The 27,383-nt window shown below is 34.8% G+C and overlaps 3 protein-coding genes across 3 annotated transcripts in view; 2 read left to right on the top strand and 1 right to left on the bottom strand.

Moving 5' to 3' along the window:
* LOC134245772 (kinetochore-associated protein 1-like) overlaps window positions 1–26,898 on the bottom strand; it is a gene marked incomplete at its 5' end in the record, with an annotated part of 54,833 nt that extends 27,935 nt beyond the window's left edge. Inside the window, 19 exons of the mRNA XM_062728026.1 lie at window positions 3,774–3,890; window positions 6,482–6,610; window positions 6,704–6,799; window positions 7,094–7,251; window positions 7,560–7,716; window positions 11,405–11,663; window positions 11,979–12,080; window positions 12,235–12,263; window positions 12,576–12,671; window positions 15,346–15,410; window positions 15,511–15,586; window positions 17,101–17,220; window positions 22,338–22,478; window positions 22,684–22,780; window positions 24,306–24,409; window positions 24,495–24,593; window positions 25,787–25,930; window positions 26,377–26,496; window positions 26,741–26,898. Of these exons, the coding sequence (XP_062584010.1) occupies window positions 3,774–3,890; window positions 6,482–6,610; window positions 6,704–6,799; window positions 7,094–7,251; window positions 7,560–7,716; window positions 11,405–11,663; window positions 11,979–12,080; window positions 12,235–12,263; window positions 12,576–12,671; window positions 15,346–15,410; window positions 15,511–15,586; window positions 17,101–17,220; window positions 22,338–22,478; window positions 22,684–22,780; window positions 24,306–24,409; window positions 24,495–24,593; window positions 25,787–25,930; window positions 26,377–26,496; window positions 26,741–26,898 (2,267 nt within the window). The remainder of the gene's footprint in view (window positions 1–3,773; window positions 3,891–6,481; window positions 6,611–6,703; window positions 6,800–7,093; window positions 7,252–7,559; window positions 7,717–11,404; window positions 11,664–11,978; window positions 12,081–12,234; window positions 12,264–12,575; window positions 12,672–15,345; window positions 15,411–15,510; window positions 15,587–17,100; window positions 17,221–22,337; window positions 22,479–22,683; window positions 22,781–24,305; window positions 24,410–24,494; window positions 24,594–25,786; window positions 25,931–26,376; window positions 26,497–26,740) is intronic.
* Window positions 422–3,230, top strand: LOC134245767 (zinc finger protein 862-like). Its single transcript, XM_062728019.1, has 2 exons — window positions 422–2,714; window positions 2,822–3,230. Exons 1-2 carry the CDS (start codon window positions 632–634, stop codon window positions 3,094–3,096), a joined length of 2,358 nt encoding a protein of 785 aa, XP_062584003.1. The 5' UTR covers window positions 422–631; the 3' UTR covers window positions 3,097–3,230.
* On the top strand, window positions 18,964–21,000 carry LOC134245771 (uncharacterized). Its single transcript, XM_062728025.1, has 2 exons — window positions 18,964–18,997; window positions 19,233–21,000. The coding sequence occupies exon 2, from the start codon at window positions 19,252–19,254 to the stop codon at window positions 20,944–20,946; it is 1,695 nt and encodes a 564-aa protein (XP_062584009.1). The 5' UTR covers window positions 18,964–18,997; window positions 19,233–19,251; the 3' UTR covers window positions 20,947–21,000.
* Window positions 26,899–27,383: the final 485 nt, after the last annotated feature.

The following is a 27,383-nucleotide window of genomic DNA, read 5'->3' as shown; positions in this document are numbered from 1 at the left end:
ATGTATATTTTTTTTAAGACATAAGTCTTTATTTTTTTCCCCATAATTTAACATTTAACTCCGTGATTCGACATTCTTTCAAGGCACATGTATAGTGATATACCAGAATTTCCTCTGATATAACTTGAAACTTCTTGTGATTTTTATTACGTTCTAAAAGGAAAGTCAAATTATTTTCCTACATTTAAGAAGTAGATTACCTGGAAGTACTTACGTTGATCTCTTTCAGACTTTAACTTCTTTTTTCCCGAATAAATATATTGAATATATTTAATAAATTGCCCTAGAGTAGATGTTATGTTTTTGCAGTTCTAAACTTTTATCGTTGATTGGTATACTGATTAAATCAATCTTCATTCGTTTCTTATCTGTTTTATTTTTTATAGTTGTAGGTACTAACTCAGAAAATCTTGATATAAATCAAAATATTTGCAAACCAAATGAGCTGACACAAGCGGAAAGATCCTCAACAAATGTAATTAATGCCAGTCTGACCCAGTCTGAAAGTAGCTGTGATGTGTCCACTGTCCTGACATGTACAAGTCTTTCAGAAAATGAACATTTAAAATTAATTGAGTCCTGTTTTCCTGACATTGAAAAAAATGATATTTCTCAAAAGATTCATAACTTCATGCTTTGCCGCAGGAGTGACTGTTGCTCTCTAAAATCAAAGGAAAAATTTGATCATGCTTGGCTGAACTCAAAAGAATTGTCTTTCTGTAAGGTTACAAGATTATGGCATTTCGTTTTCGTTGAGGAACAAGGAGTCTACTGTCTACTTTGTAGAAAACATAATATTAAAAATCCGAGAAACAGATCAGCTGTATTTGCAGATGAACCAAGTAAAAGATTTAGGAAGTTAGCTTTGCAGGAACACCTGAAAACAAAATGTCATGAAGCAGCAAAATATAGTGAATCTCTAAATCGAGTTTCAGTTTTTCAAAGAGAAATTGACAGAAAATTAGAAGTCAAAAATGAAGTTTTATTCCAAGCTTTCTATTCTCATTTGTTTGTTGCAGATCAGATGATTGCTAACTTTAAGATTAACAAACTAATGAAATTCATGGAACATATTGGATTGAAAGATTTGAAATATTTCAGTCACAGATCAGCAGGGTCGCAAAGAGAAGTTTTATTAACTTTATCAGATACTTTGAGAAATGATTTAATAAAAAAATTGCAATCTTCAAACTGCTATGGTTTAATGATTGATGATCTATCTGATGTGTCGTCACTTGAACAGATGATTGTGTACATTCAATACTTTGACCAAGAGCGTGGGAGTGTTCAAACAGATTTCCTTTTCATTGCAAATTTACTGGAAAAGTCACACTCGGCAAACTCTGAAACTCTTTTCAAGGTGCTTTGTGAAAATTTTGAAGCCATGAATCTAGATATGATGAAGATAACTGGTTTGTGTACAGATGGTGCAAGTGTGATGATTGGTAAAAAAGATGGCTTAAGTGCTAAACTGAAACATATGAACAAATGTCTGATTGCAACTCATTGTGTATGCCATCGGTTGGCATTAGCATGTACAGACACCAATTCTAATCTCAAGTGTGTAGGGAATGTTGAGACGTATATGCTACAGCTTTGGAAATTATTTCATTATTCCCCAAAGAAGATGGCTTGTTTTCTGAAACACCTTGAGGGCTACAGAAGCCTTGTACTTGACTCATCAGAAAAAAAGAAGTGTGTAAAAATTCTGAAACGGGCATGTAAAACCAGATGGTTGAGTTTTGAGGCATCAGTTGCTGCTGCAATGGACGATCTGATTCCTTTAGTTCAAACTCTGAGTGAACTTTCTGAAAGTGATGCTGCTGCTTACGGATTACTAAAGAAAATGCATTCTGCCCATTTTGTAGGTTTGCTCTTCATTCTTCATGCAATTTTACCAATTCTGGGGAAAATAAGTAGGATTTTTCAGAAGAGTTATCTGAATTTTAGTACAATTCAGCCTACTTTAGACAGTGCAGTTCAAGAACTGAAACAGATAAGAAGTGAAAGAAGTCCAATTGAGTTGGCTAAATCTGAATTGAGTGAAGGTGGAAGGCTTGAACTACTAGATATCATAATAAACCAGAATACTGAACACCAGCTTGGACAGACACTTAGCAACTATATTTCTGCATTAGTGGAAAATATTGAAAGACGCTTTCCTGATGTTCCAATTTTAGTTGCTCTCAATATTTTCAATCCCTGCCACATTCCTGATAAGGACAGTGAAAGCTTCAGTTCATATGGTGACGATGCTGTCGAAATTATTCACCAGCAGTTTCTCTCAGAAGGTTGCACCCAGTCCCTTGCTGAAGTAAAAGCAGAATGGCACCTGATGAAATATCATATTGCAGAAAAAAAGTGTCAAATACCTGCATCAGATGATTTTACTCCTTTGGAATGGTGTTTGAGTGAAATTATGAAGCATAAAAACGAATATAATTACATGTGCCCCTACCTTACAAAACTTGTAGAATTGGTACTTACAGTGCCACTTTCTAATGCATGGCCAGAGAGAGGTGCCTCAAAAGTAAAAATCATTAAAACTGATCTCAGAAACAGACTAAAAAATGATATGTTGAATGGATTACTACAGATTGCTGTCAATGGTCCAGACTTGTGCACAGAGAAGTGTGATGGTTTAGTTTCTGATGCAGTTGACATGTGGATCTCTGCCAAGAAAAGGAGGAAGATTCCTTCCAGTAGGACTTCAGGTAAATTTTTTTCCAGTAGAATTGGTAAAAAAAAAAATAATGATAATTTTGAGATCTAAATTCATTTAATTTGAGACCTTTCTTAGATTTCAAATTAAATTTAATAGGTACAGGAGAGGATAGCAGGAAAACATATATGGAGGCAGAAGTCCAGACTGAGTCCGAACCAGTATTACATGTATCACATGGCACAGATGTTGATGATGAAGAAGAAGCTGATGATGTTGGATCAACCTGTGATGATGACCATGATAAAGACAAACTTTTTGAAAATACTCTTCTACAATTAAAAATAGCAAAAAATCTCAGGGAAGCAGAGGAGTATAGAAAAAAATTCAGTGTTGATAGTGAATCTGATTGGAATTCAGATGATGACTTTTAATTCTAAAATTCCTTAATTTGTGTAATGCATGAACAGGAAATTAAAAAATATAATTTTGATGGTTGTTTTCATTAAAGGTTGATTAAAATATACAGGCATGTGAAAGGGAGTAAATATACAGTATATTCCTTACAAAAATTAAGCACAGACTGCACATTTAATATTTTTTATTAGCTCTAAATTGGTAATGAGGAAGAAAAATTATAGTTTGAATCTTTACAAATTGGTGAATAGAGAGTCTTCAAAATGGCACCATTTAAGATCAAGTTAAGCATATTTTAGTGGTAAACATTTGATAAAAATTGCACTTTTTGATGGCCTTAGAGGCAGGAAAAGTACCTTCAAAAATGGCTATTTTCGTTTTCGGCCGGGGGGCTTCGACCCCCTGGGCCCCCCACCAGGGCTCTGCCCTGGACCCGCTGGGGGCCTAAGGCGGCCCCCAGACCCCTCGCCGATAATGGGTTTCCTGCTGTTCTTAAATTATTTCCTGCTATTCCAAAACTTAATGAAATCACTGGTTTAGTGTTGCATACTCCGCCCAACAAAAATTGTGTATATATGCATATGCACTTTAGAAATTGACATAAAGCTTTACTGTAACTTATTTATCATATTTGCCCTGTTCTCAGTATATCTTTGTAGAGTATTTGGTGTAGCATTCCTCTTCCTATTCTCACCTTCATTTTTCCCAGTCTGTGCCCCCAGCTGGCATTCTTCTTCAGTTTCTCACACATTTCTATCACCGAGGCCTCTCTATAGAGCTGACCAATGCCTATACCCACATTACCCATGGCCTAAAATAAACATGCTAAATTTCACTATTTATTACCAATAGCCTGAAAATGGACACATTCATTTTCAATTTCCAAACAAATGACTAATAATACAGCAAATACTTATACTTCTGTCCAGAGACTTTGGTCACTCATTTTCATTTACAGTCAATGTTCAAAACAATGACTTGTGTACAATAACTTCAAGTCAATAATCTCATTATCCTGTCATTATATACTGTAAATCACTTTTTATTCGCAAGAACTTTATTTTCGCGTAATTATGCTAGGCAGTTTGCTCGCGAAAATTTAATTCTCGCGTATAATAGTATTTCTTAAGATTATAAAAAGCAATAACCACAATTCGTGAAAATTTTGTCTCGCTAATCAAGAGTCAATAACTATCTCGCGAAAATAAGGTGTCGCGAAAATTAATTGATCTACAGTACACTGTACATGAGGAATCTTACCCTGAGTTTCTTATACCAGGGCTCGACATTAACGCTTGTCCGGTACCAATGAAAAAATAAAGTGCCACGCCACAGCATGATATGCCCGTAAAAAAATTACAATTTCCTTGAACAGTTTTGCTTGCAATTGCAATCTCTTCAACCCTGATTCTAAGATTTCCATGATTTTTTTATGATTTTTCCATTCCTAAAAATATTTATCCATCCCCTGTGATGTAAACATTAATTATAAGAACTATTACATCATTGATGGATTTCTATGCTGATTGTGTTAGACCTTGTCAATGCCCATCATATTAAACTATATCAAATTAGTCTTAACAACTTAATCTATACCAAATTAATTTTGAAAAGAAAAGGCTGGCCATAAAATGACATATGCTTTAAACTAACCAACAGTTCTTCTGTCTAATTCCCAAAGGTCAGCATACAGCTTGATCAGAGAGCTAGCCTGAACTCATTAATCTTTAACTGGATGCTTGTCTACTCATTAATACCAATAGATGAATGGGTCTGCACAATCTACCATAATTTTTTTTAAAACATATAAAATACTCAGATTTTTTTTTGTTGAGATTTAATGTCTGACAGGTTTTAATATAAAATTCATATGGACATGCTGTTTCCACCCCATCCCATAAAATTAGTTGTTATAAATTAACAATTTTATATAAGTTTAGTCTACTATGCAATATCAAATTAGTTTTAATTACTTTTCATCAAATTCATTTTAAAACTTAGGAAGCCAACAAGAGCTATTTTTAATCAAACAGGCTTACCCATTTGCTCAATACTCAAGGGATATAGATAACACCATACTCTATCAGTTAGCTCCTCACACTCAAAACTCATTAATTTCTCTCTAATTTGACATGCAATTTTCTGTTATCAAAATTCTTCTTGAGTCTTGACCAGTGCTTGATAATTACACTCATGGGAGAGGTAGGATTTCTCTAACATACATAATAGTTGTTATAGATTGCTGTCAAGTATATGCTTAAAAAAATAAGTATTTTCTTGATTTAACCATTTTTTAATAAGGACAGTGCAATACTCTTACATTATTTGGGATGTGTAAATGAATGGTAAAAAGACACATTTTTTTTTTTAAATTTCATTTAAATCAAAGGTCACAGTGACCTTGAAATATGTCGCAACACACCTTCTACCTAAGATGCATAAACTGGCCAAGTTTGATGATTGTAAGTCTTATAGTTTTCTAGTTATGGGCCGGAAAGGATTTTTCCATATTTGGCTATATCTTCCTAATTAAAGGTCAGAGCGACCTACTTTTTGTGCGCGACACACCTTCTACCCAAGATGCATCAGATGACAAAGTTTGATAACCCTAGGCCTAATAGTATTTAAGTTATGAGCCGGAACGAAAAAGCTAACAGACAGACAGACGGACGGACACGAAGCCTATAACATAATACGTCCCGTCTTAAGACGGGCGTATAAAAATACGGACAAGTGAATATTGCTGGGCACTTGTCCGATTGGACAAGTGATTTTTTTATGTAAAGAAGTCTTCAAATAATAATAATCATTGAAAAACAACTTATCAAAATAAAACGGAAGGAGTACATAAACCAGAATTTCGATCCCAATATCAATCGCTATGTAAGTTCACACTTGATCGGGATCGATGTTCACTAATTGCAGCCATACTATTGCACGGCGTGGATCTTACGACATTTTCGGATTTGGAATATATTTGATTGATATTACAGATTCACTTGCGAACATTTATGTTGTTGTCAGGACAGGAAGTCTAGATAAAATTTTGTTTTATATGTGTTTGTCTTATTTATCTATATCAACACTAATAAATCAAGCACGTTTAAATTTTTAATTTAAGTAATTGTTTTCAAGTTGACAGAATAAGATATCCATTTAAAAATTTTCGGACAAGTGAAGTTGAAGTTTGGACATGTAAATATCTTGGTCACTTGTCCAAATGGACAAGTAGGAAAAAAGGTTAATGTCGAGCCCTGTTATACTTGTGTCCTGTGGCTTTTATCAGACTCATCATCATCTTCAGTCAATGTTCAATACAATGACTTATGTTCAATACATTAACTTAAAGTCAGTAAATCTCATTATCCTGTCATTATGTACACTGTACATGAGGAATCTTACCCTGAGTTTCTTATACTTGTGTCCCGAGGCTTTGATCAGACTCATCATCATCTTCAGTCCCTCGTTTTTGGGTCGGTTGATGAGGAGAGACAGTGCCAGTCTGTGGTCCACTTCTTGACAGTTAAACACCTGTAGGTGTATTGAAGGCATGTAATTAGATTGATGAAAAGAAAACAAGACAAGAACTAATACCCCCCCCCCCAACACACACACATAGCATACCTTCATGAGAAGAGCTGAGGTAAACTCTCTGATGAGGGGTGAACTTTGCTGCATCAGTTGATTCACTTTATTATTATCTGCAGGGTTGCTGGAGTCCTTTGTTTAAATTAACAACACAACATTCTCAATACACTCAATATTAACAGCCATTATACGAAACATTTAATGGAAATTTTCTGAAATTCTTTCTTCTTCAAATTTGATTCAATGGTAACATTTCATTTTCACTACTTTTTTTGCTGTTTCATTTTATTGGCTATTTTGAAAGTAGAGATGAAATATTTCCTTGTATTTCCTACTCTAAAAAACTAAAAAAGATGTATAAGAAATTGAATTTCAAAATGCAGTATTGAAATGATTATCAAGTTCTAAACACATTAAAGAAATTACATGTTGTTCTGTTGGGGTCATAATGGTTTCCATGGCAGTGAAGGTCATATGAAGGGCAAACTGTAGAGCCAGCAGGTGATGACTGTTGTCCTTCAGATGTTGAAGGACAGGTAACACGGTCTGTTTCTGGATGGCCAGGTCAGGGCCAGGTTTATCTTCTGTAGAGTAAAAAAATGATATAAACCTTTTGATGTCAGTGAATTGTTCAGTAAACTAAGAGATAAATATGTCTTGAAAGATTTAACCTTTTGTTTTATAATAAACTACTGTATCTAAAACATAAACTTTTTCAACATTTCAGAAGGTCAAATGTCTGTGTTGTTCAATACTTTAAACATGGAATCTTGAATTCATTCATAATTTGCTCCACCAAGTATGCTAAACTTGTTTGCATTTGAAATATAAATAAGATTTCTTATTGAGAACTGCCATTCAAAGAGATGAATAATTTGTGTGTGTAGTTTACCATTACTTGTGGTTGCTGGCTGTGACATTGCATACTTAGCAACCAGGGGGAGAACAAACTGTGAATTCATCACGAGAGCATCATCCTGAAACGAGTCGTCAATTCTCCAGTCTCTGTCCACTGTCTTGCCCTGAACAACTCCCTCCCAAATGTCATCCTAAAGAAGGGAAAAATAAACATATGGCTTCATTTTTTAAACCTTGTCTTATTCTCCATGTTTGTGCATGTAGATTTTGAAACAATGTACACTGTAATTGTACAATGTATAATAGGTGTTTTTTCACATTGGCTATCTACAGAGACTTGTCATCTAACAGATGGTAAATTCACCTGACAGGTGCTGACTTGTAACCTAACAGATAGTAAACTCACCTGACAGGTGCTGGCTGCTTCACACTGGCTCTCTACAGCTTCATAGAAACTTGTCACCTAACAGACAGTAAACTCACCTGACAGGTGCTGACTTGTCACCTAACAGACAGTAAACTCACCTGACAGGTGCTGACTGTCACCTTACAGACAATAAACTCACCTGACAGGTGCTGGCTGTCACCTAACGGACAGTAAACTCACCTGTCACCTAACGGACAGTAAACTCACCTGACAGGTGCTGGCTGTCACCTAACGGACAAAACTCACCTGACAGGTGCTGGCTGTCAACTAACGGACAGTAAACTCACCTGACAGGTGTTGGCTGTCACCTAACGGACAGTGAACTCACCTGACAGGTGCTGGCTATCACCTAACACAGAGTAAACTCACCTGACAGGTGCTGACTGTCACCTAACAGACAGTAAACTCACCTGACAGGTGCTGGCTGTTACCTAACAGACAGTAAACTCACCTGACAGGTGTTGGCTGTCACCTAACGGACAGTAAACTCACCTGACAGGTGTTGGCTGTCACCTACCCTACAGTAAACTCACCTGACAGGTGCTGGCTGTCACCTAACGGACAGTAAACTCACCTGACAGGTGCTGGCTGTCAAGTAACGGACAGTAAACACACCTGACAGGTGTTGGCTGTCACCTAATGGACAGTAAACTCACCTGACAGGTGCTGGCTATCCCCTAACAGAAAGTAAACTTACCTGACAGGTGCTGACTGTCACCTAACAGACAGTAAACTCACCTGACAGGTGCTGGCTGTCAACTAACAGACAGTAAACTCACCTGACAGGTGTTGGCTGTCACCTAACGGACAGCAAACTCACCTGACAGGTGTTGGCTGTCACCTAACCGACAGTAAAATCACCTGACAGGTGCTGGCTGTCACCTAACGGATAGTAAACTCACCTGTCAGGTGTTGGCTGTCACCTAACCAACAGTAAACTCACCTGACAGGTGCTGGCTGTCACCTAACCGACAGTAAACTCACCTGACAGGTGCTGGCTGTCATCTAACAGACAGTAAACACACCTGACAGGTGCTGGCTGTCACCTTACAGACAGTAAACTCACCTGACAGGTGTTGGCTGTCACCTAACAGACAGTAAACTCACCTGACAGGTGCTGGCTGTCACCTTACAGACAGTAAACTCACCTGACAGGTGCTGGCTGTCATCTAACAGACAGTAAACTCACCTGACATATGCTGGCTGTCACCTAACAGACAGTAAGGCCTAAAATAAAGTTAAGTTTGTTTGCAGTTGCCTACCGACCCACTGAAAATGCACCGACCAAAACTTTTTTTTAGCCATTTGGTAATTGGTTTTTTTTTTTGCAATTATTTAGGATATTGAAACAGTTTCTTTTCAAATTTTGACACGTTTTTATCATTCAGTAGTTTATAACCAGAGGTGAGCTTTTTCAGTTCTAGTAGGTGTATGAAAACCTCTTTTCATTGTTATCTAACAAAAATCTGATTTTTTTTTCCAAAAAAAAAAAAAAAAAAAAAAAATGTCTCCCTACCGACCCAGTCTAAATATCATACATGTCCAAGAAAGAATTCGATGTCGATATCGACGATATCGACAATTTTATGTCGATATTGTATCGATATCGATCGTTATCAGCACTATTAATTGGAAATACCTGGTGCCAATTTGAGACAATATATTACGTCGATGTCATCGATATCAACAATATCATGACGATATCGATACGATATCGATCCTATTTGCATAATCTATTTTCACATTGAGGTATAACATAATTTTAGAAAGTCACAAGTGAAGTCCAAATTGATTCCTTATTGAATATAAAAATAAATTAATATGATAAAGAAAATTTTAAGGTTGTTATTGTTTTAGATTAGATTTAGAGTAAGATGTTAGATTTGTGTGAAAATTCTTGAAAATGTTTTAACAATCATGATTCGTTATCGACACGATATCGTCGATATCGACGATATCGACAGTAAGGTAAACTTTTTAAACACAGAAGTGATGTAAAAATAAAGTTTTTGTATTAGGATGAAGATTGGTAAAGTAATATGCTCTTAACAATCATGAATCGATATCGATACGATATCGTCGATATCGATGGCACGTAAAATCTTCGTAAAAGTAAAGTATTTAAACATAAACACATTTTAAGAAACAGGGAAGGTATTTACCAAGAGCTGAGCAAACATGATTCGATATCGAAGCGATATCGACGATATCGACACATCAGGGAAAGATTTATAAAGAAATTTTTAAAAGTATACACGCTATAACTTGCGCCTGTTAAAATACGATTGGAAATTGATATGATTTGTTTATCAATAAAAGTTACGAAAATGCTGTAAATTACACCATTAAAATTAAACGCGTTACAAAGTTATCAAATTATAATTATTTATTATCCTGCAAGGAAAGAAAAATAGCTATTTTTAAATAAACCCATCACGTGACGCCGTCGCTACTTTTAGTTTGATAAACACACGTGGCGTAAAGAAAACAAGGTAGGTCGCTTGAGATACTACTCACTTTTGACGTGGATGGCAAGCGTTTTACTTAATGTTACTTATCTTTTAATGTTTTCAGTATCAACCATCTTCTCTGTTATGAAGCATATTAAACTTAAATTAATAATTGTTGTCAAAATGCAACATACCTCGTTGTCTGTGATTTCCCGTGTTTCTATATATAGGCCTACTGTTTACGCACTTCCTTCGTCAATATTCATGAAATGACCGAATTCTTAATTCTTACATATTGTTTTATTGTTTTGTTTTTACAACGACATCTATAGTACAATTTTGTGGAAAGTATTATTTTTCATTACACTTCATGTGTATTAAATCATTAATGATTTTGTTTCACACAAAATTTGGCGTTCATATAGCGTATATGACTTTAAGTAACAGTTGTTGAAAACACCATATTAAGGATGGAATTCACAATTCCTAGAGCAACCATGATTCGATATCGGCACGATATCGAGGATATTAACAGTAAGGAAATAGTCTTAAAACAAAAAGTATTGTAATAAACACATGAGAATATAGAACTATTATGGTAAACTATAAAAAAGTAATTTGTCGATATCGTAACTACATCGTGTCTTGGACATAACTCAATATTATAGGTCTGCAACTGCAAACAAAGAATTTTTTAAGCTTGGCCTAAACTCACCTGACAGGTGCTGGCTGTCACCTAACAGACAGTAAACTCACCTGACAGGTGCTGGCTGTCACCTTACAGACAGTAAACTCACCTGACAGGTGCTGGCTGTCATCTAACGGACAGTAAACTCACCTGACAGGTGTTGGCTGTCACCTAACAGACAGTAAACTCACCTGACAGGTGTTGGCTGTCACCTAACAGACAGTAAACTCACCTGACATGTGCTGGCTGTCACCTAACAGACAGTAAACTCACCTGATAGGTGCTGACTGTCACCTAACAGACAGTAAACTCACCTGACAGGTGCTGGCTGCCTCACATTGACTGTCTACAGCTTCACAGAGACTTGTGACTTTACTGAGCGTGATCAGACTGGGTAAGAGACTGGGTGAGCACATGTTCATGGCCTGACACACCAGCTGATGTGTGATCTTAGGTAAGCTTCTCAGACTCTCTACTCCATTCTCTGATCCACTTAATACTTCTTGTAGAACCAAGGCCACGTTGTAGAAAATCTCAGCAGTCTTCTCTGAGGGACCAGAGTCTAGTAGTTTCCTAGATCACAAATAATTACATCTCAGACAAGAGAACTCAAGGGTTATACTACTAGTTGCCAAACTTAATATCTGTGTGTTTTCAAAAATTCTAAACTGTTTTTTAATCAGTTACTCAGATTTGAAGAATTTTGATAGAAAATATTGACTTTATTCAAAACAAGAAGCCCAAGGAGAATTGAGAAGAAAGCACAACCAAATTAAGTTCTTAAAATATCAATACATAACTTTTTAAAAGATTGTGTCAATGTGTTAAAAGTCAGAAAATAAGATTTAGTGAATATCCTAACAAGTTTTTAATGTTTTAAGTACATACTTGCAGATTCTGAGGACATCTTTAATTTCTCCTTTTTTAGCAGCCTGCATGATCATCTCCCCTTCCATCTCAATGTTAGACACCTGTAATATCTCTGCCAGTCTGAAACATAAAACTCCACAGTATTACACAACTCTACATTTTAAATTTCTTGCATTGTAAATCAGAAACTATAACCTAGTGTCCCTTGTCCTGAATGTCACTGGACTATCAGATTAGCCCTTCTGACATTTGTTTCTACCAGCACAATACACACCTGTAGGCATCAGTCCAATTTCTGCCCTTCTGAAAGAAATTTATGTATTTTCATCAGATTTTGTTTAAAAAGCAGTAAAAAAAACAATACTGTATAAGCACAAATATTCATGGGGGATTAAATTTCGTTTTTAACAAGATTCAACAAAATTAAATCCCACACGAAATTTTATCTGACTATATATTGAATAGGGTTAGTTTTAAAACAATGAAATTAAATGCACACGGAATTATATTTGAAATTTTAGGCCCATGAAAATTTCTGCTTCTACAGTATACAGTATATGAAATTCAAGACTGTGACTGTCAGACAAAGATTTTTTTCTGTTCATAGCTATTTACCTTTTTGAAGAAGTCCCCCATGTAGGTATGCAGGGTTTTCCTTCTGATGTCTGGTTTGACATACTGGTCCAGTGTTAAATAAATGGAAAATTCTTTCTGAAATACAAATAAACACACTGGAATTTAACATATTGACATTGCCACATTGAAAAGCAGTTCTGTATGCTGTTAGTTTCTAAATCTTTCTCTAAAACCACCAATGTCATATAATATTATAAACAAAAGGAAAGCAACAAATATGTACAGATGAAACTGTATTGTTTATTTAAAAATGCCTTTGATTATAACAGTTATTCTCTATGTCAAAAAGATGACATTTTTAAGTTGTATTAAGGTAGAACCTATGTCGGATAAGTCTTTGTCACAAGATTTTCAAACTTTTCAAAATGATAAATTAGTACTTGCTTATCAATTAGTTAAAATCTCATGGTATGTTTCCTTGTTTTTAAATCTAGTAGAGCCTGTGCAACTTGGTATGGTAGTTACATACTGCGACTACACATTTTCAGTTATTTTTAGGGGTACTTGTCAAGAAGAGAATATGAAAAATCACAAAAATACCTCTTCAAACATCGTTGTTAATAGACTCTATTAACTGAACAACATTCAGCAATATTTCTCAAGAATAATCTCTTTTTTATTCACTTGACATAAAATATAACTCCATATTTAAAAAAAAAAATAGGTAAATGGACTTTTTTAGTCAATTCTCCACCCTACATTTGTAAATATTTTTCAAAAGTCTTTGTCACAATGTTTTCAATCTTTAATATGATGAAGAACATACCCAAACAATCACAAAAAGTCATTAAAATATATACCTTTCCCCTCTAACTAATGAGAGATAGGCTATTTACCTATACCAATATTCTTGACCTTTTTGCACTTACACAGGATTTAATTATTAAGACTGTTCGGGGTTACTTTCAGATTAAACATGTTTATCAAAAATTGTACTTTTAATTTAAAAAGATCATATTTAATAGAAAAATTGTAATCAAACACCAAGAATATGAATAAGTAACAAATAATTATGAAAAGGAATGCACATCATTTTAGTAAAAATATCACAAAAATGTGCACACGATCTCTACAACACGTACATCTTTGACTTAGACACATTTCATCAAGATATAATTACACTATTTAGTTGACAACTGAAGATTTCTTAGGATTTTGCATTCCTACAAAACAGTATATACCATTTACATTATTTCAGTGATTTGTATACATTGTAATTTCATTACAAAAGATAGTCTACTGTCTTGGATATGTCAACTTAATTAAGGTCAAGATCTAGCAAATGAAAGGTGCCTACAGGTTTCTCTTATTCCAGAAATATATTGTCATTACCAAACTAGAACTGTCCAATAGGGACAAATACCCCCCGCTGGGTTTTTCAGAGGTGCCAATTCAAAAATACTTTATGGATCTAGAGGTGTTCACAATTTACTTACAAAAATTTGCAGTGAAATATAATTGCTCATCATGTTTCTTAATGAATGAAACAAAGGTGCAACCAAATGAAACATCAATACTAATACATTGTAATATTTTTTTTTATTTTTTCATTTTATTTTTTTTTATTTCTGCATTAAAAAAATAAATTGCAATTATGTGTTATGTCACTCTGCAAACTGATTGTTAACAAAAAAACATTATACAAATCAAATTAATCTTGATATATCAATTTGAAATGCATTTTGAAAATAAAGAGCTGGTCATCCAGTAATGAAGTGCTTTGACAGACAATAAATTACAATTAAGAGAATAAGAGAAGAGAGATCTTTAATTCTTGTGCCTTATTCCCTGGAGATTAGATAACACACACGCTTGATAAGAGATATGCCATAACAACTTCCAACACCAATCTCATTAATTTATCTTTAACTGGATGCATGTCCAGTCATTATTCCCAAGAGACAAATGGAATTACATTATCTTCTGTGCAATGTAAAAACTGTTTTTAACACTTGATGATGTTTCCTTTTTTTAAGTTTTTATGAGTATTTTTGAACAGATATTCTAGATTCTATATCTCAAACCTTATACATGAGCCCAAAATGAACAAGTCAATTAAAATAAAAAATAAAACCTGTAAAATGCAAAAAAATTAACAAAAAGAGTTGAAAATTCCAGGTGCACACCTTCATATGGTGAATAATAAGTGTACAAATTTTCAGATTAATCCTTGCAATAGTTTCTGAGAAACGGTCCGGACAAAACCACAAAATAAAAATGAAAAAACACCTGTAAAATTCAAAATAATAATCGAATTAAAATGAAAATATCAGGTGCACAACTTCATATGGTGAATAATATGTGCACAAATTTTTAGACAAATCCTTCCAATAGTTTCTGAGTAATGGTCCGGACAAAATCTCGTCTACAGACAGACAGACAGACGGACAAGGTGATTCCAATATACCCTCTAAACTTCGTTTGTGGGGGGTATAATAAGCCTCAAAAATATATCAATTGAATTAAGATTATTTTGGCATGATCTTAAAATTGAATTCTGTGAATTTCAAAATGCAGTATTTTCTACCATTTCTATTGAAGCTGTAAAGTACAGGAAAAAGTGACACTGAATTAATTATGACGTCATAATGGATTTAGCATAGGCTAACACATTCACTATAGTGATGATGTCATACGACATAGGTTCTTTGTTAAGTTTATATCTTGTCAAATTGTCAGTCTAATTTATAGAACAGATATCTGTATAAACAGCCTACTAGACATTGACTGTATATAGCTGAAAACATACCAGCAATGCATGGACATTTTTCACATTTAACAGCAAGAACTCTAAATCCTCAACTTCAAACTTATCTAGAAAAAAGAACATATATAGTTCATATAACATTCTTATTCTGGACTATCTTTTTAAAAAAATCATTTTTATAAAGAAAAGTGGACAAAAGATGTAAACCTGGAATTCTGCTGATAATGAATTTGATCAGGTAAATCCCAGCCTCACACAACAGCTGTTTTCTGATGTAGCACACCTGAAATAAAGATTTATAAGGCTACATGAAACTGAAATTACAGATCTAGGGCTAACACACATCTGTGCCTTGAGGAATCCTAATTAGTTTTTTGAGTATTTTCAATGAAATTTAAAGTTGGTAATATGTAATACCAATTTTATTTAGCCTAATCAACCAGAAGTCTCTGTCGAGACTGTAGCTCTACTGATTTATACTTAAAACAAAGGAAGAGAAAAGTAGCAGTTGGGACTTGAGACTTTAAATCAGCAATAAATAGAAAAATGATCCTTGCCACTCATCAAAATAAAAACCAATGCACAGAATTATGTATCTTAGTATAGTCTACTTGTGTGCCAAGTTATACTGAAATCAGACCAAAACTGCAGGAGGAGTAGCATTTTGAAAGAATTTCAAAGAAATTTCTATTTTTAGTAACCATGGCAACATTGTTCATTGAAATCAAAAACCGATGCACAGAATTATGTATCTTAGTGTAGTCTACTTGTATGCCAAGTTATATCAAAATCAGACCAAAACTGTAGGAGGAGTAGCATTTTGAAAGAATTTCACAGAAATTTCTATTTTTAGCAACCACGGCAACACCGTTTATCGAAATCAAAAACCGATGCACAGAATTATGTATCTTAGTGTAGTCTACTTGTGTGCCAAGTTATACTGAAATCGGACCAATCTGTAGGAGGAGTAGCATTTTGAAAGAATTTCAAAGAAATTTCTATTTTTAGTAACCAAGGCAACACCGTTCATCGAAATCAAAAACCGATGCACAGAATTATGTATCTTAGTGTAGTCTACTTGTGTGCCAAGTTATAATGAAATTGGACCAAAACTGTAGGAGGAGTTGCATTTTGAAAGAATTTCACAGAAATTTCTATTTTTAGTAACCACGGCAACACCGTTTATCGAAATCAAAAACCGATGCAGAGAATTATGTATCTTAGTGTAGTCTACTTGTGTGCCAAGTTGTACTGAAATCGGACCAAATCTGTAGGAGGAGTAGCATTTTGAAAGAATTTCAAAGAAATTTCTATTTTTAGTAACCACGGCAACACCGTTCATCGAAATCAAAAACCGATGCACAGAATTATGTTTTTTAGTGTAGTCTACTTGTGTGCCAAGTAATACTGAAATTGGACCAAAACTGTAGGAGGAGTAGCATTTTGAAAGAATTTCACAGAAATTTCTATTTTTAGTAACCATGGCAACACCGTTCATCGAAATCAAAAAACCGATGATCAAAATTATGTATCTTAGTGTAGTCTACTTGTGTGCCAAGTTATATTGAAATCGGACCAAAACTGTAGGAGGAGTAGCATTTTGAAAAATTGTTTACAGACAGACGGACGGACAGACAGACAGACGGACAGATGCATTACTATCGCATAAGCTCTTCTGGTCTCTGACCAGTAGAGCTAAAAATCTACATGCATATTTGAATTTTCATCCTCAAGGATTTAAATTAAAAATTTGCTAAAATTTCCCCACAAATGGTTTTCCTCACAGCTAGAACTTACATTTTTATCAAAGATGACTGGGTCTTTAAGGTGAACAATAACAAATCCTATCAGGTGACGACAGCAGGTCAAGGTCAAGTGGGCGGGGCACTGTCTCAGCAGCTCCATACACTCATATAACTGTCAACAGAAAACAAACATATCACACTGAGCTCTCATGAAATATCAGAAAACAATGAAGAGCCCCATGTTTACCCGAGAACTTATTCTCCTCCTGAATGTTCAGTTTAATTACTTACTGTGAAAACCAGTTTTATCTGAAGTTTACAGTTGATTGAGGTTTGCTATCAAATTTCCAAAACATAAATCTTTAGTTCTAAGACTTGTGAATATCAGTTTATTTCTGCATATCAATACTTAGTCCCTGAATCTTTATCACATTTAATATCTTTCTTAATATTCAAGAAACATCAATTGTGACCTTGTTTTTTTTTTGTTTTGTTTTTTTAAACTTTAACCACCTATTGTGGCCAAAGATGATATAATTTACATATTTTAAAAATAAGCCTCTACATTACATGGTACAGTGTAACTATTTATGTTACATAGCTTATTCTTTGTTACTCTGTAAAAGAATCTTATTACACCCCCCCCCTCTTATATTTCTATGAAAAAATATTACTCAATTCCTCTTGTGGCTTCATAAAGGAGAAAATTGAAGAGTACAAGAGTAACAGGTACAATTACTGTCAAATTCCATATTCTGACATCAATTCTTCAAAACTTTTATTTGCTACACATATAATCCTTTGGTTTTTAAAAGGAAAATATAAAATTGTTTATCCAGAAAATATTTTCTTTACGAATCAATGCTCTTTTTTGACACATTCAGATACATATGTGTATGGACAATGCTGTTTTCTAGTGCATTAACATAAGGCCATCCTTAAAAAATTGTTCTTTTGCGGTAACCCGACCGACCCACCAAAATCCACCCGACTGGAATTTTTTTATCGGTTCAAAAATCTTTTTTTTTTTTTACGTCTCCATTTTCCGTTTTTATTCGATTGATATTTTTTTACGTCTCCATTGCACCTACGCCGGTTTTATCCGATTGATTTTTTTTACGCCTCGCTTACACTGAAGCTTTATCTTTCCCCCAAGTACTATTAAAACGTCTTTGTGATCTACAAATTTAGAGATGGTGTCCGAGAAGGTTGCAGAATATACTGACCCTGTAGCTTTATCAGTTATAGTGAATTTGAAAGGAAACACATCTTAATTACTAGTTCAAAATATTGTGCGTCAGTCCCACCTTACAGATACATTGGTATGATGTTTACGAGATCGCCACAGAATTGGTGGCAGACGAAATTCCATGTGGGATGAGGGTGGATTTGCAGCTAATTAATAAACTAATAAAATCTTAAACCTCGTATATATCACACCCCAGAAACACTAAATTAGTGACGAGTCAGTTATTTTAGGTGCGTGGCTGATGAAAGTCACTTTCTTTGAAAACGTTTGCCTAAAAAGAACTGATGTATTCCGATATTTAAGCAATAAAAAATTGAATTCCTTTATTTTAAAATGCTTTAATTTTCTTGTTTGATTAGTAATGTGAAATCTAAGACATGGTTAATACCTCTATATAACCGAAAGAATTTATTTCTGACATTTTGTGTCAAAAAAAAAAAAAAAAAAGCCTACCTACCTACCCACACTTAAAATGATGAGGCGCGTTACCGCAAAAAATAATTTTTTTAAGAATGGCCTAACAAGTAATCATCTATATAACCCCTGCATTTCAAGCAGTTGTTGAAGACATTTAAATCCCACTTTAAACCAGGAAGTATAAACACCTGACAGGTAGATAAAACAGGAAAGTCATGTGATCAGAGTGTATAGAGACTACACTTGGAGATCGATCAGGGACGGCCGCCATTACTGAAGTCAGGTAAGAAGTTTTTTTTAATATTTCTGTGCATAACAGTTGAAAGTCATTGGAAATCCAGTAGTATAGGCTTTAACTATGGGAATAAAATAGCATTCCCAAACAATTAAATGAACCTTGTATTATGTAATATGATGACTTGTGTATTTCTATATGGCCCCAGACATACTGCGTTTCTGCAGTCCATAAAAAATGTATTCAGTCAAAAAATGTTTGATCATTTATGTTGAATTTATAGGCTTCAGTCACAAAATCTAATGATGGACCCCCATACCAGTGCCCAGGACGTGATGCGCTGTGACCTGTGTGAGACCTCTGTAGTACAGATGCACTGTGATACATGTCTTGTCAACCTGTGTACAGCTTGTGTAGGAAAACACATGATATCTGATGAATCTAAGGATCACAAAGTTGTTAAATTTCAGGCCAGGAAATCCACCCCCCTCTACCCTGGATGTAAATTCCATTATAAAGAACTATGTAAAATGTACTGTAATCAATGTGACATTCCTGTCTGCCATAAGTGCATTGGATCTGATCAACATCTAGGTCATAAGGTATCAGAAATATTAAAAGTTGTGGATGAAAGAAAGAATAAATTCATGAAAGAGCAGACTGAATTAAATGAGACAATTTATCCCACCTACCAGGACATTGCCTCTGATGTACAAAACAGAATGAGTCAGTTACAAAAGGAATATGGAGACCTCTCAACAGCCATAACAAAACATGGAGAAGACTGGCACAGAGAAATTGACAAACTTGTCAAGAAACTTAAAGCTGAAGTTGATGAGATGAAAAACACACAGTTACAAACTCTACAGAAACATCTGGATGAAATAAACAAGACAATGTCTGACATCAAGGATGAAATTGATTCGATGGAAATTACTAAAGACACCAATGACTTTTCAAAACTGTTTAGTGTAACATCAAAAGTACACACATACAGAAATCTTCCACACAAGATTATACCATTTTTACCAAAATTCATTCCAGGAAAAATCCAAGTAGAAAATTTACGTAAATTGTTTGGAGCCTTACCATCAAGTTCTTTAACATCAGATAAACATGGCTACAGCATGAAGACAACACAGAAATCACCAGAAGCTGGATCCTCTCCTCCAGTCAAACAGCTGCTTGATGAACCAGAGACTGTCACCACCATAGACACTGGGTATAGAGAACTTTACTATGTGGCCTGTCTGAGTGATGAAGAAATCTGGACAAGTGGAAATGACAAAACTATGAAACTCTACAGCATCAACCAGGGATCACTACTCAAGTCAATCACAACCAAGTCAGGGAACAGACCATCTAACATAGCAGTGACAGAAAGTGGAGATCTAGTTTATACTGATTACTTTTATAGAACTGTGAACATTGTGAAGAATGAGAAGATAGAGGAGGTGATCAGACTACAGAACTGGGGACCTAAAGGTGTCTGTAGTACCTCCTCTGGTGACCTCCTGGTTATCATGGACAGTGATGATAACATACAAACAAAAGTTGTCCGTTACTCTGGCTCCACAGAGAAACAAACCATTCAGTTTGATGATAAAGGTAAACCTCTCTATTCACCTTGTTCTCGTTATCTAAGATACATAACTGAAAACAAGAACCATGATATCTGTGTGTCTGATGAGAAAGCTGAAGCAGTAGTGGTGGTCAATCAGGCCGGGAAACTGAGATTCAGGTACACTGGACATACTCCTGCTCCAATGAAACATCCATTCTGTCCACTAGGAATCACCACAGACAGTCAGAGTCACATCCTTACAGCTGATTTTGACAATAACTGTGTCCACATCATAGACCAGGATGGGCAGTTCCTCCATTACATAGACTGTGGACTGAGATATCCCTTGGGACTGTGTATAGATACAAATGACAATCTGTTTGTTGCTCAATGGAGAAATAAACAAGTGAAGAAAATCAAGTATCTGCAGTGATATGTATTACTGAATTGTACTCTATCTCATTAAAGAGGTATGTAATATAGCTGATGTATCAGCATCCTGCACTAAGAAATTTGGTATTAAATAATACATATTTCAGTCTTATTATCAATGCATATCTTTAATCATATAAAATTAATGAATGTCCAAAGAAAATATGTGAAAACTTCAAACAAGTTTTATAATGTATGCTTCTGAAAAAGTGAGTTTCTTCTAATTTTGACTGTATTTCTTTTGTAGTTTAAGAAAATATCATAAGGTTTTTAGTATATTTCCCACCTAAACAAAGCTCTACTCAGTATCTAGTAAGATATATTTAAAAACTGTCAAAATATTTCAAACCCAAGTTACTTTAGAAGAATTATTTTTTTCCTAAGAATGAAGTAATTTATATTGCAAAATGAACTTGACAATGAGAACATTTCTAAAGCATTACTGAAGTAATTTTTTTCCAAAGTGAATATTTGAATATTTTTCAAAGAACTATATGCGGTATATTGCATATGTTTGCCCCCACAAAAATCAAATTTTGAAAACTTCCTGATATGTGCTGAATTCAATAAATTGTACGAGAAATATAAGTTAACAGAAAATATTATAGTTCCAGAGCAGTGTATTCACAATTTCTGATTTTATGACGTCACAAACTAGTCCGATTTTATATCCTTTTTCAGAAAGAGGACAAAATGGACAAAATTTCAACAATTTAAGCTTTAAAATTTATAGAGCGCATGTGTGTTCAGGAACAATATTGACATATTTCATTGATACTATCATTCTACACATTATATCAAAATATTTATCCTGAACACACATGCGCTCGGTGACTTCTATTTAAAATATCGACGAAATATGTACATTTTTCTGCAAAATTCATAAAAAACTGAAATTTACGTCATATTTGTGACGTCATTACGTACATATGACGTCATTACTTATGAAATTATTCAGTGCTTTGAAGTCAGCATTTACTCCCCTGTTTAAGGACTTAATTAAATATTACTCCGTCAAAGTTTGATTTTGGGGGGCAAATGTTGGTTAATACCGCATATAGTTCTTTTTCAGTTTTAGTTTATGTCCATTTTTTTTTTTACTTTATTCACTGGACTATCACATGATTTCATCAAATGTCATATGCACACATCTTTAACAACTAATAAATTGCCAGAGTATGCCGTAATCTTGCCTTGTTTTTGTGAATGAGATGTCTACACTTGATGAAGAGATAGTAATCTTGGCTTGTTTTTGTGTATGAGATGTCTACATTAGAAGAGATAGTAATCTTGCCTTGTTCTTGTGTATGAGATGTCTACACTTGAAGAGAAAGTAATCTTGCCTTGTTCTTGTGTATGGGATGTCTACACTTGAAGAGATAGTAATCTTACCTTGTTTTTGTGTATGAGATGCCTACACTTGAAGAGATAGATTTCCTGTTGGTACTCGGTGTTACCATACGCCTCCATCACACTCAGGGCGTCCTGTACACAGTCTGGCTTGTCTTGGACCAGGATGTACTTTATCAGGTCCTACAAAAAGCATTACATCTAATAGATCTAGAAATATTAGTTTTGTATGAAGATTTTGCATGTGTACTGTATGTAAGTGAATAAAGGGCCTAAATAGATTTATATTTAGAAACCTGTATGTAATTATCTAGAAATATAAGTTTTTGAATGATTTTGTATATGTGTACTGTTTGTAAGTGATTACATGTAAATAAAAGAAGCACACCTCATTGGACTGTTTGTCTGGTACCCGGTTAACTCCATACTTGAGAACCAGTTTTCTGACAGTCACCATCTTGTATTGCTCCTGTATCTCTGTTGCTCTATTCAATATAAAAACTCGTCTTACTAACAACACTCACTTTACTTAACCCATGTATTTTTTCCAAAGTTATCTGTAAATTGTATTTACATAATAAAGATCACAGAAAATTAGCAAATCTTCACATTTTTATCATTAAAAATAAATGTAGAAATATCAAGAAGGTTGTTAATTTAGGTTCATGAAGATGAAAAGTCTTGAAGACCTTAATACCTAAACTAACTGTTCCTGGTGCAAGTCTAATTTTACCAAATACAGGTAAACTTCGTTATCTCGACATCGACGGGACAATCGGAAAATGTCCAAATATCTGAGGTGTGGAGATATCAGAGTTTAGATTCGACGTCCTTAATTTAACTGCATAGTAAAACCATAGACCTAAAATTAACAGACGAGTAAGTTCCTACATGTCCTCAATAGACCGTTTGTTTCAGTTATCCCTCTATATTTATTAGAAAATCTAAGAAGTTATTCACAAATGTAATTTATGAAATGCTTTTTTATTTATCTAAATCTTCTCATTTTACTAAAAACAGTTTTCCATCCAGCATTCCATCCGCGTGCAACTAGCACTTTCAGAACAGGATAGGAAATGCGCTTTATAAACTCCAAACCGGAACAGTACAAAGTCGACTTCCATAATACGGGAAAAAAATTAATGGTTTTTTTTTTACTATTTCATTTCAATTCATTTTCATTTCATAATCATTCATCAATATTTTTAATTTCATTTTAAAATAAAATTTTATTGAAACTGCACATTAAACAAACTTAATGATGTTACGCATGCATTTATATTATGGCTGATGCAATAATCGTGCATGTCGTAGATTTGATTCTTTTCTGTTGAATGCATTTTTACTATTTTTAATTAAATGTGGATATTGTTCATTGTTATTCAGTAACTTAGTATTTTTTTTTTACAAAATGTAAAGTTTTGTTAGATTTCGAAATTTAAAAAAAGCGGTTTTATCGAGAAAATTTATCGGTAACATTAAACAATTAACGTCTCAGACGTCAAGGGGGCTTGGGATTTCTCTACAGGGATTCCTCTACAAACACATTTCTATAGAAGCAGTATGTAGTCAAAACATGGGTGTGAAAGGTGTGAATTTCTGACGATGTCGAGATATACGGAGTCATCCGTGCGTGACGAGCGACCAGCTGACAAACAGTTAGGTTAGGTAGAGCAGAAAATTGCTCTGATGTCGACATATACCAGGTGAATTTTGGTCTTGAAACTGTGAATATACGTCGAGATAAGCGGGGTAGTCGACATTACCGAGGTCGACATATCGGAGTTTTTGCAAATCATTTATATAGTAAATAACGCCGGTACCGCAGACGGACATCGACATATTCCAGGTTGTCGACATATCCGATGTAGAGATACCGAAGTTTACCTGTATCATAAAAGGATCCAAATGAGAATCATGACAATAGTCATGAACATGGAACATGTTTTAATGACAAAATATCAAAAGAAAGCATCTGTTAGGTAAAGTTGATACACAGTATATACTGACTTGGGATGTTCTAGTTCCATGCCCTCCTGTATCAGTTTCTCTATCTGAGCTGACAGAGGAATACGAGCCATCTTCATCGTCTCTAGAATGGCCTCACACTTGGACTGTAACAAAGAAATGAAACAATAGTACCACTGTATAAAGCCTGGATATAAGACTAGAATTCTGTTCAGCCTGTCTTGTCCCTACCCTGGGATCCTTGATACAACCAATGACTGCTATCACTTTGGCTTCCCATGGTGCTTCTCCATAGAATGAGGTCAGCCCCATACTCCTTTCCAACAGGTCCTGGAAATAAAATTAACATTATTACATTTCCAAGTTATAGGATCCAAGGATACACAGTATAACCTTCTCAAAACATAATGAAACAAGAGATGTTACTTTGTAAAACACTTATGCCCCCCCCTCCCCCATAATTGGATTTTTTCTAAGTTAAAAAGGGCATAACTCTGTCTTAAATGGTGCGATCCTACCCAAAGCAGAACTTAACCTAGATATTCAGCTGAAAAATCTGCATACTAAATTTCATTTCAATGTGTGCAACCTCTGCAAAGAAAATGAAAGGAAACTGCTAATAAGTTAGATTTTTCTAAGTCCAAGGGGCATAACTCTGTCAAAAATGGTGCAATTGTACCCAAAAAAGAACTTGACCTAGATATATATACCTCATAAACCTGTATACCAAATTTCATTTCAGTATGTGCAACAGTTAAGAAGAAAATGAACGGAAGCTAAATGGACCGACAGACCAACAGCAGCAAAGCAATATGCCCTCCCTTCCTTGAAAGGGGGCATAATAAATTACAGATATGCCCTTTGTCTGTACTTGACCTTGACATATTTGTAGTGAAGACTGTCTCCTCTCTTTCTAAATCTGACCTTGATATATTTAGTGAAGATTGTGCCCTCTGTCTGTACCTGACCTTGATAATTAGTGATGACCATATCCTCTTTCTGTACCTGACCTTGACACATTTAGTGAAGACTGTGTCCTATCCTTCTATATCTGACTTTGACATATTTAGTGAAGTCTATATCTGACTTTGACACATTTAGTGAAGACTGTGTCCTCTTTTTATATCAGATTTTTACATATTTAGTGAAGACTTTATCCTGTGTCTATATCTTACTTTGACATATTTAACAAAGAAAAGCTGGAGACCAACACCTTGAGGTTAAAATTGCGGAAGATTCTCAAGTGTGGATACCGAAAGGTATTCAATAGGGTCTGTAACTAAAGTTATAAACTTAAAAGTATAAAGCAGATCACCAACACTTCGTGAGAATGCAGCAGGTTCTGATGACGACCGTCACAGGTCGAAACCGGTCAAAATAAATTTACTGCTGCATTCTCACGAAGTGTTGGTGATCTGCTTTATACTTTTAAGTTTGACATATTTAGTAAAGCCAGTGTCCTCTCTTTCTATATCTGACCTTGACATATTTAGTGAAGACTGTGTCCTCTTTCTATATCTGACCTTGACATATTTGGTGAAGACTGTGTCCTCTTTCAGGTGATGCTCCTGCATGTAAGGTCGTATCTGTTGGGTCAGGCGGGTCTGAATCATCTCCAAGGCAACCACATTATCCAACATCCTAAAGGTAACTGACTCCGTAGTCTCCTAAAAAGTATTCAAATCAATTTATACAGTACATATTTACTATAATCTAAGGTCAATTTAAAAATTTACTAATTGCTGACAGTTTGCTGCAGAACTGAGGCTCGCAGCTTGAGAAAATTTCGAACAGATAAAGCAGTCAGCTACAGATCCAAATGTTGTAAGAACAGATAAGAACTGAGCAAAGGTCAGTTAACACCTGTACTTGTGGTAGAGGTCATATACAGGTGATTACTTAAAGCTAAGAACTGAGCAAAGGTTAGATAACACCTGTGCTTGTGGTAGAGGTCATATACAGGTGATTACTTAGAGCTAAGAACTGACCAAAGGTCAGATAACACCTGTACTTGTGGTGAGGTCATATACAGGTGATTACTTAAAGCTAAGAACTAAGCAAAGGTCAGATAACACCTGTACTTGTGGTCAAGGTCGTACAGGTGATTACTTACAGCTAAGAACTGAGCAAAGGTCAGATAACACCTGTACTTGTGGTAGAGGTCATACAGGTGTTGTAAATTTGTGATCAGTTTCTTTACAGGATCCAACACAGCTGTTATGTTGATCTTGGTCTGAGAAAAAAAATTAAACAAACACGTTAACCTTACCATATTAAAATCAACTTACATTACACTTAAAGTTTATTAAGATTGTCTGATTCAATTGCAAATTAAAGAGCACTAATTTAGCTGACGTTATGCTATTTTCTGGAAGCGCTCACTGTAATATGTCTTCAATATAATAATATTTATATCTAAAAAAATGTTCATTCAAAACTATAGAGGTCCTTTAGTTCAGGTAAGATATTGTACATACCTTATTGACGAGGTCCGACTGGTCACATGTATCCTCAGTGTAGTGTATTTCTAGAGCCTGACACAGACAGTGGTAGATAGACCGCATAAACTCCAGACCATTCAGGGGCCACGCAGTCTGAAAGACAATGTACAGGTTATAACAAGAGGCCAACGGGCCTTATAGGTCACCTGAGTATTGTGTAACAACTTTCAAACAATTATATTTGGTTCGTGTTTTAAACCGCCGGCCATGAAATTCACAGTTTACAATTTTGAAAGAGGCACCATTGCTTATCATAATTATTAACTTAGCATGCTTACTCTATTTACTTAATACCCAGAGGTAGATCAGAGTAACAAAGAGAAAATGCACTTCCACTTTATAACCAGTTGTGCACCTCACCCACTGACCCATGGGCCACATATTTCAAAATTTTGCAAATGTAATCATAAAATGGTTGATTAATAGCAAAGGGCAGATTTCAAAGCATTAATTTATTTTCAGACTATGTAACCCCCCCCCCCCCCTTGACCCTGGAGGCATAAAAAAACCACTTTGCTAGATGCACCTTTCTTCATCATAAATATATATATACTTGGATCATTGGCATAAAACCCAGAAGCAAAGGAAAATATTTTCAAAGAATTAATGTATTTTTACT

This window comes from Saccostrea cucullata, unplaced genomic scaffold, assembly GCF_032062105.1.
Source record: "Saccostrea cucullata isolate Sc308-1 unplaced genomic scaffold, CSIRO_AGI_Scuc_v1 ctg2269, whole genome shotgun sequence".
Lineage (NCBI taxonomy): Eukaryota > Metazoa > Mollusca > Bivalvia > Ostreida > Ostreidae > Saccostrea > Saccostrea cuccullata.
Note: the sequence above shows the minus strand (reverse complement) of the source record. Positions and strands in the feature narration are given on the sequence as shown.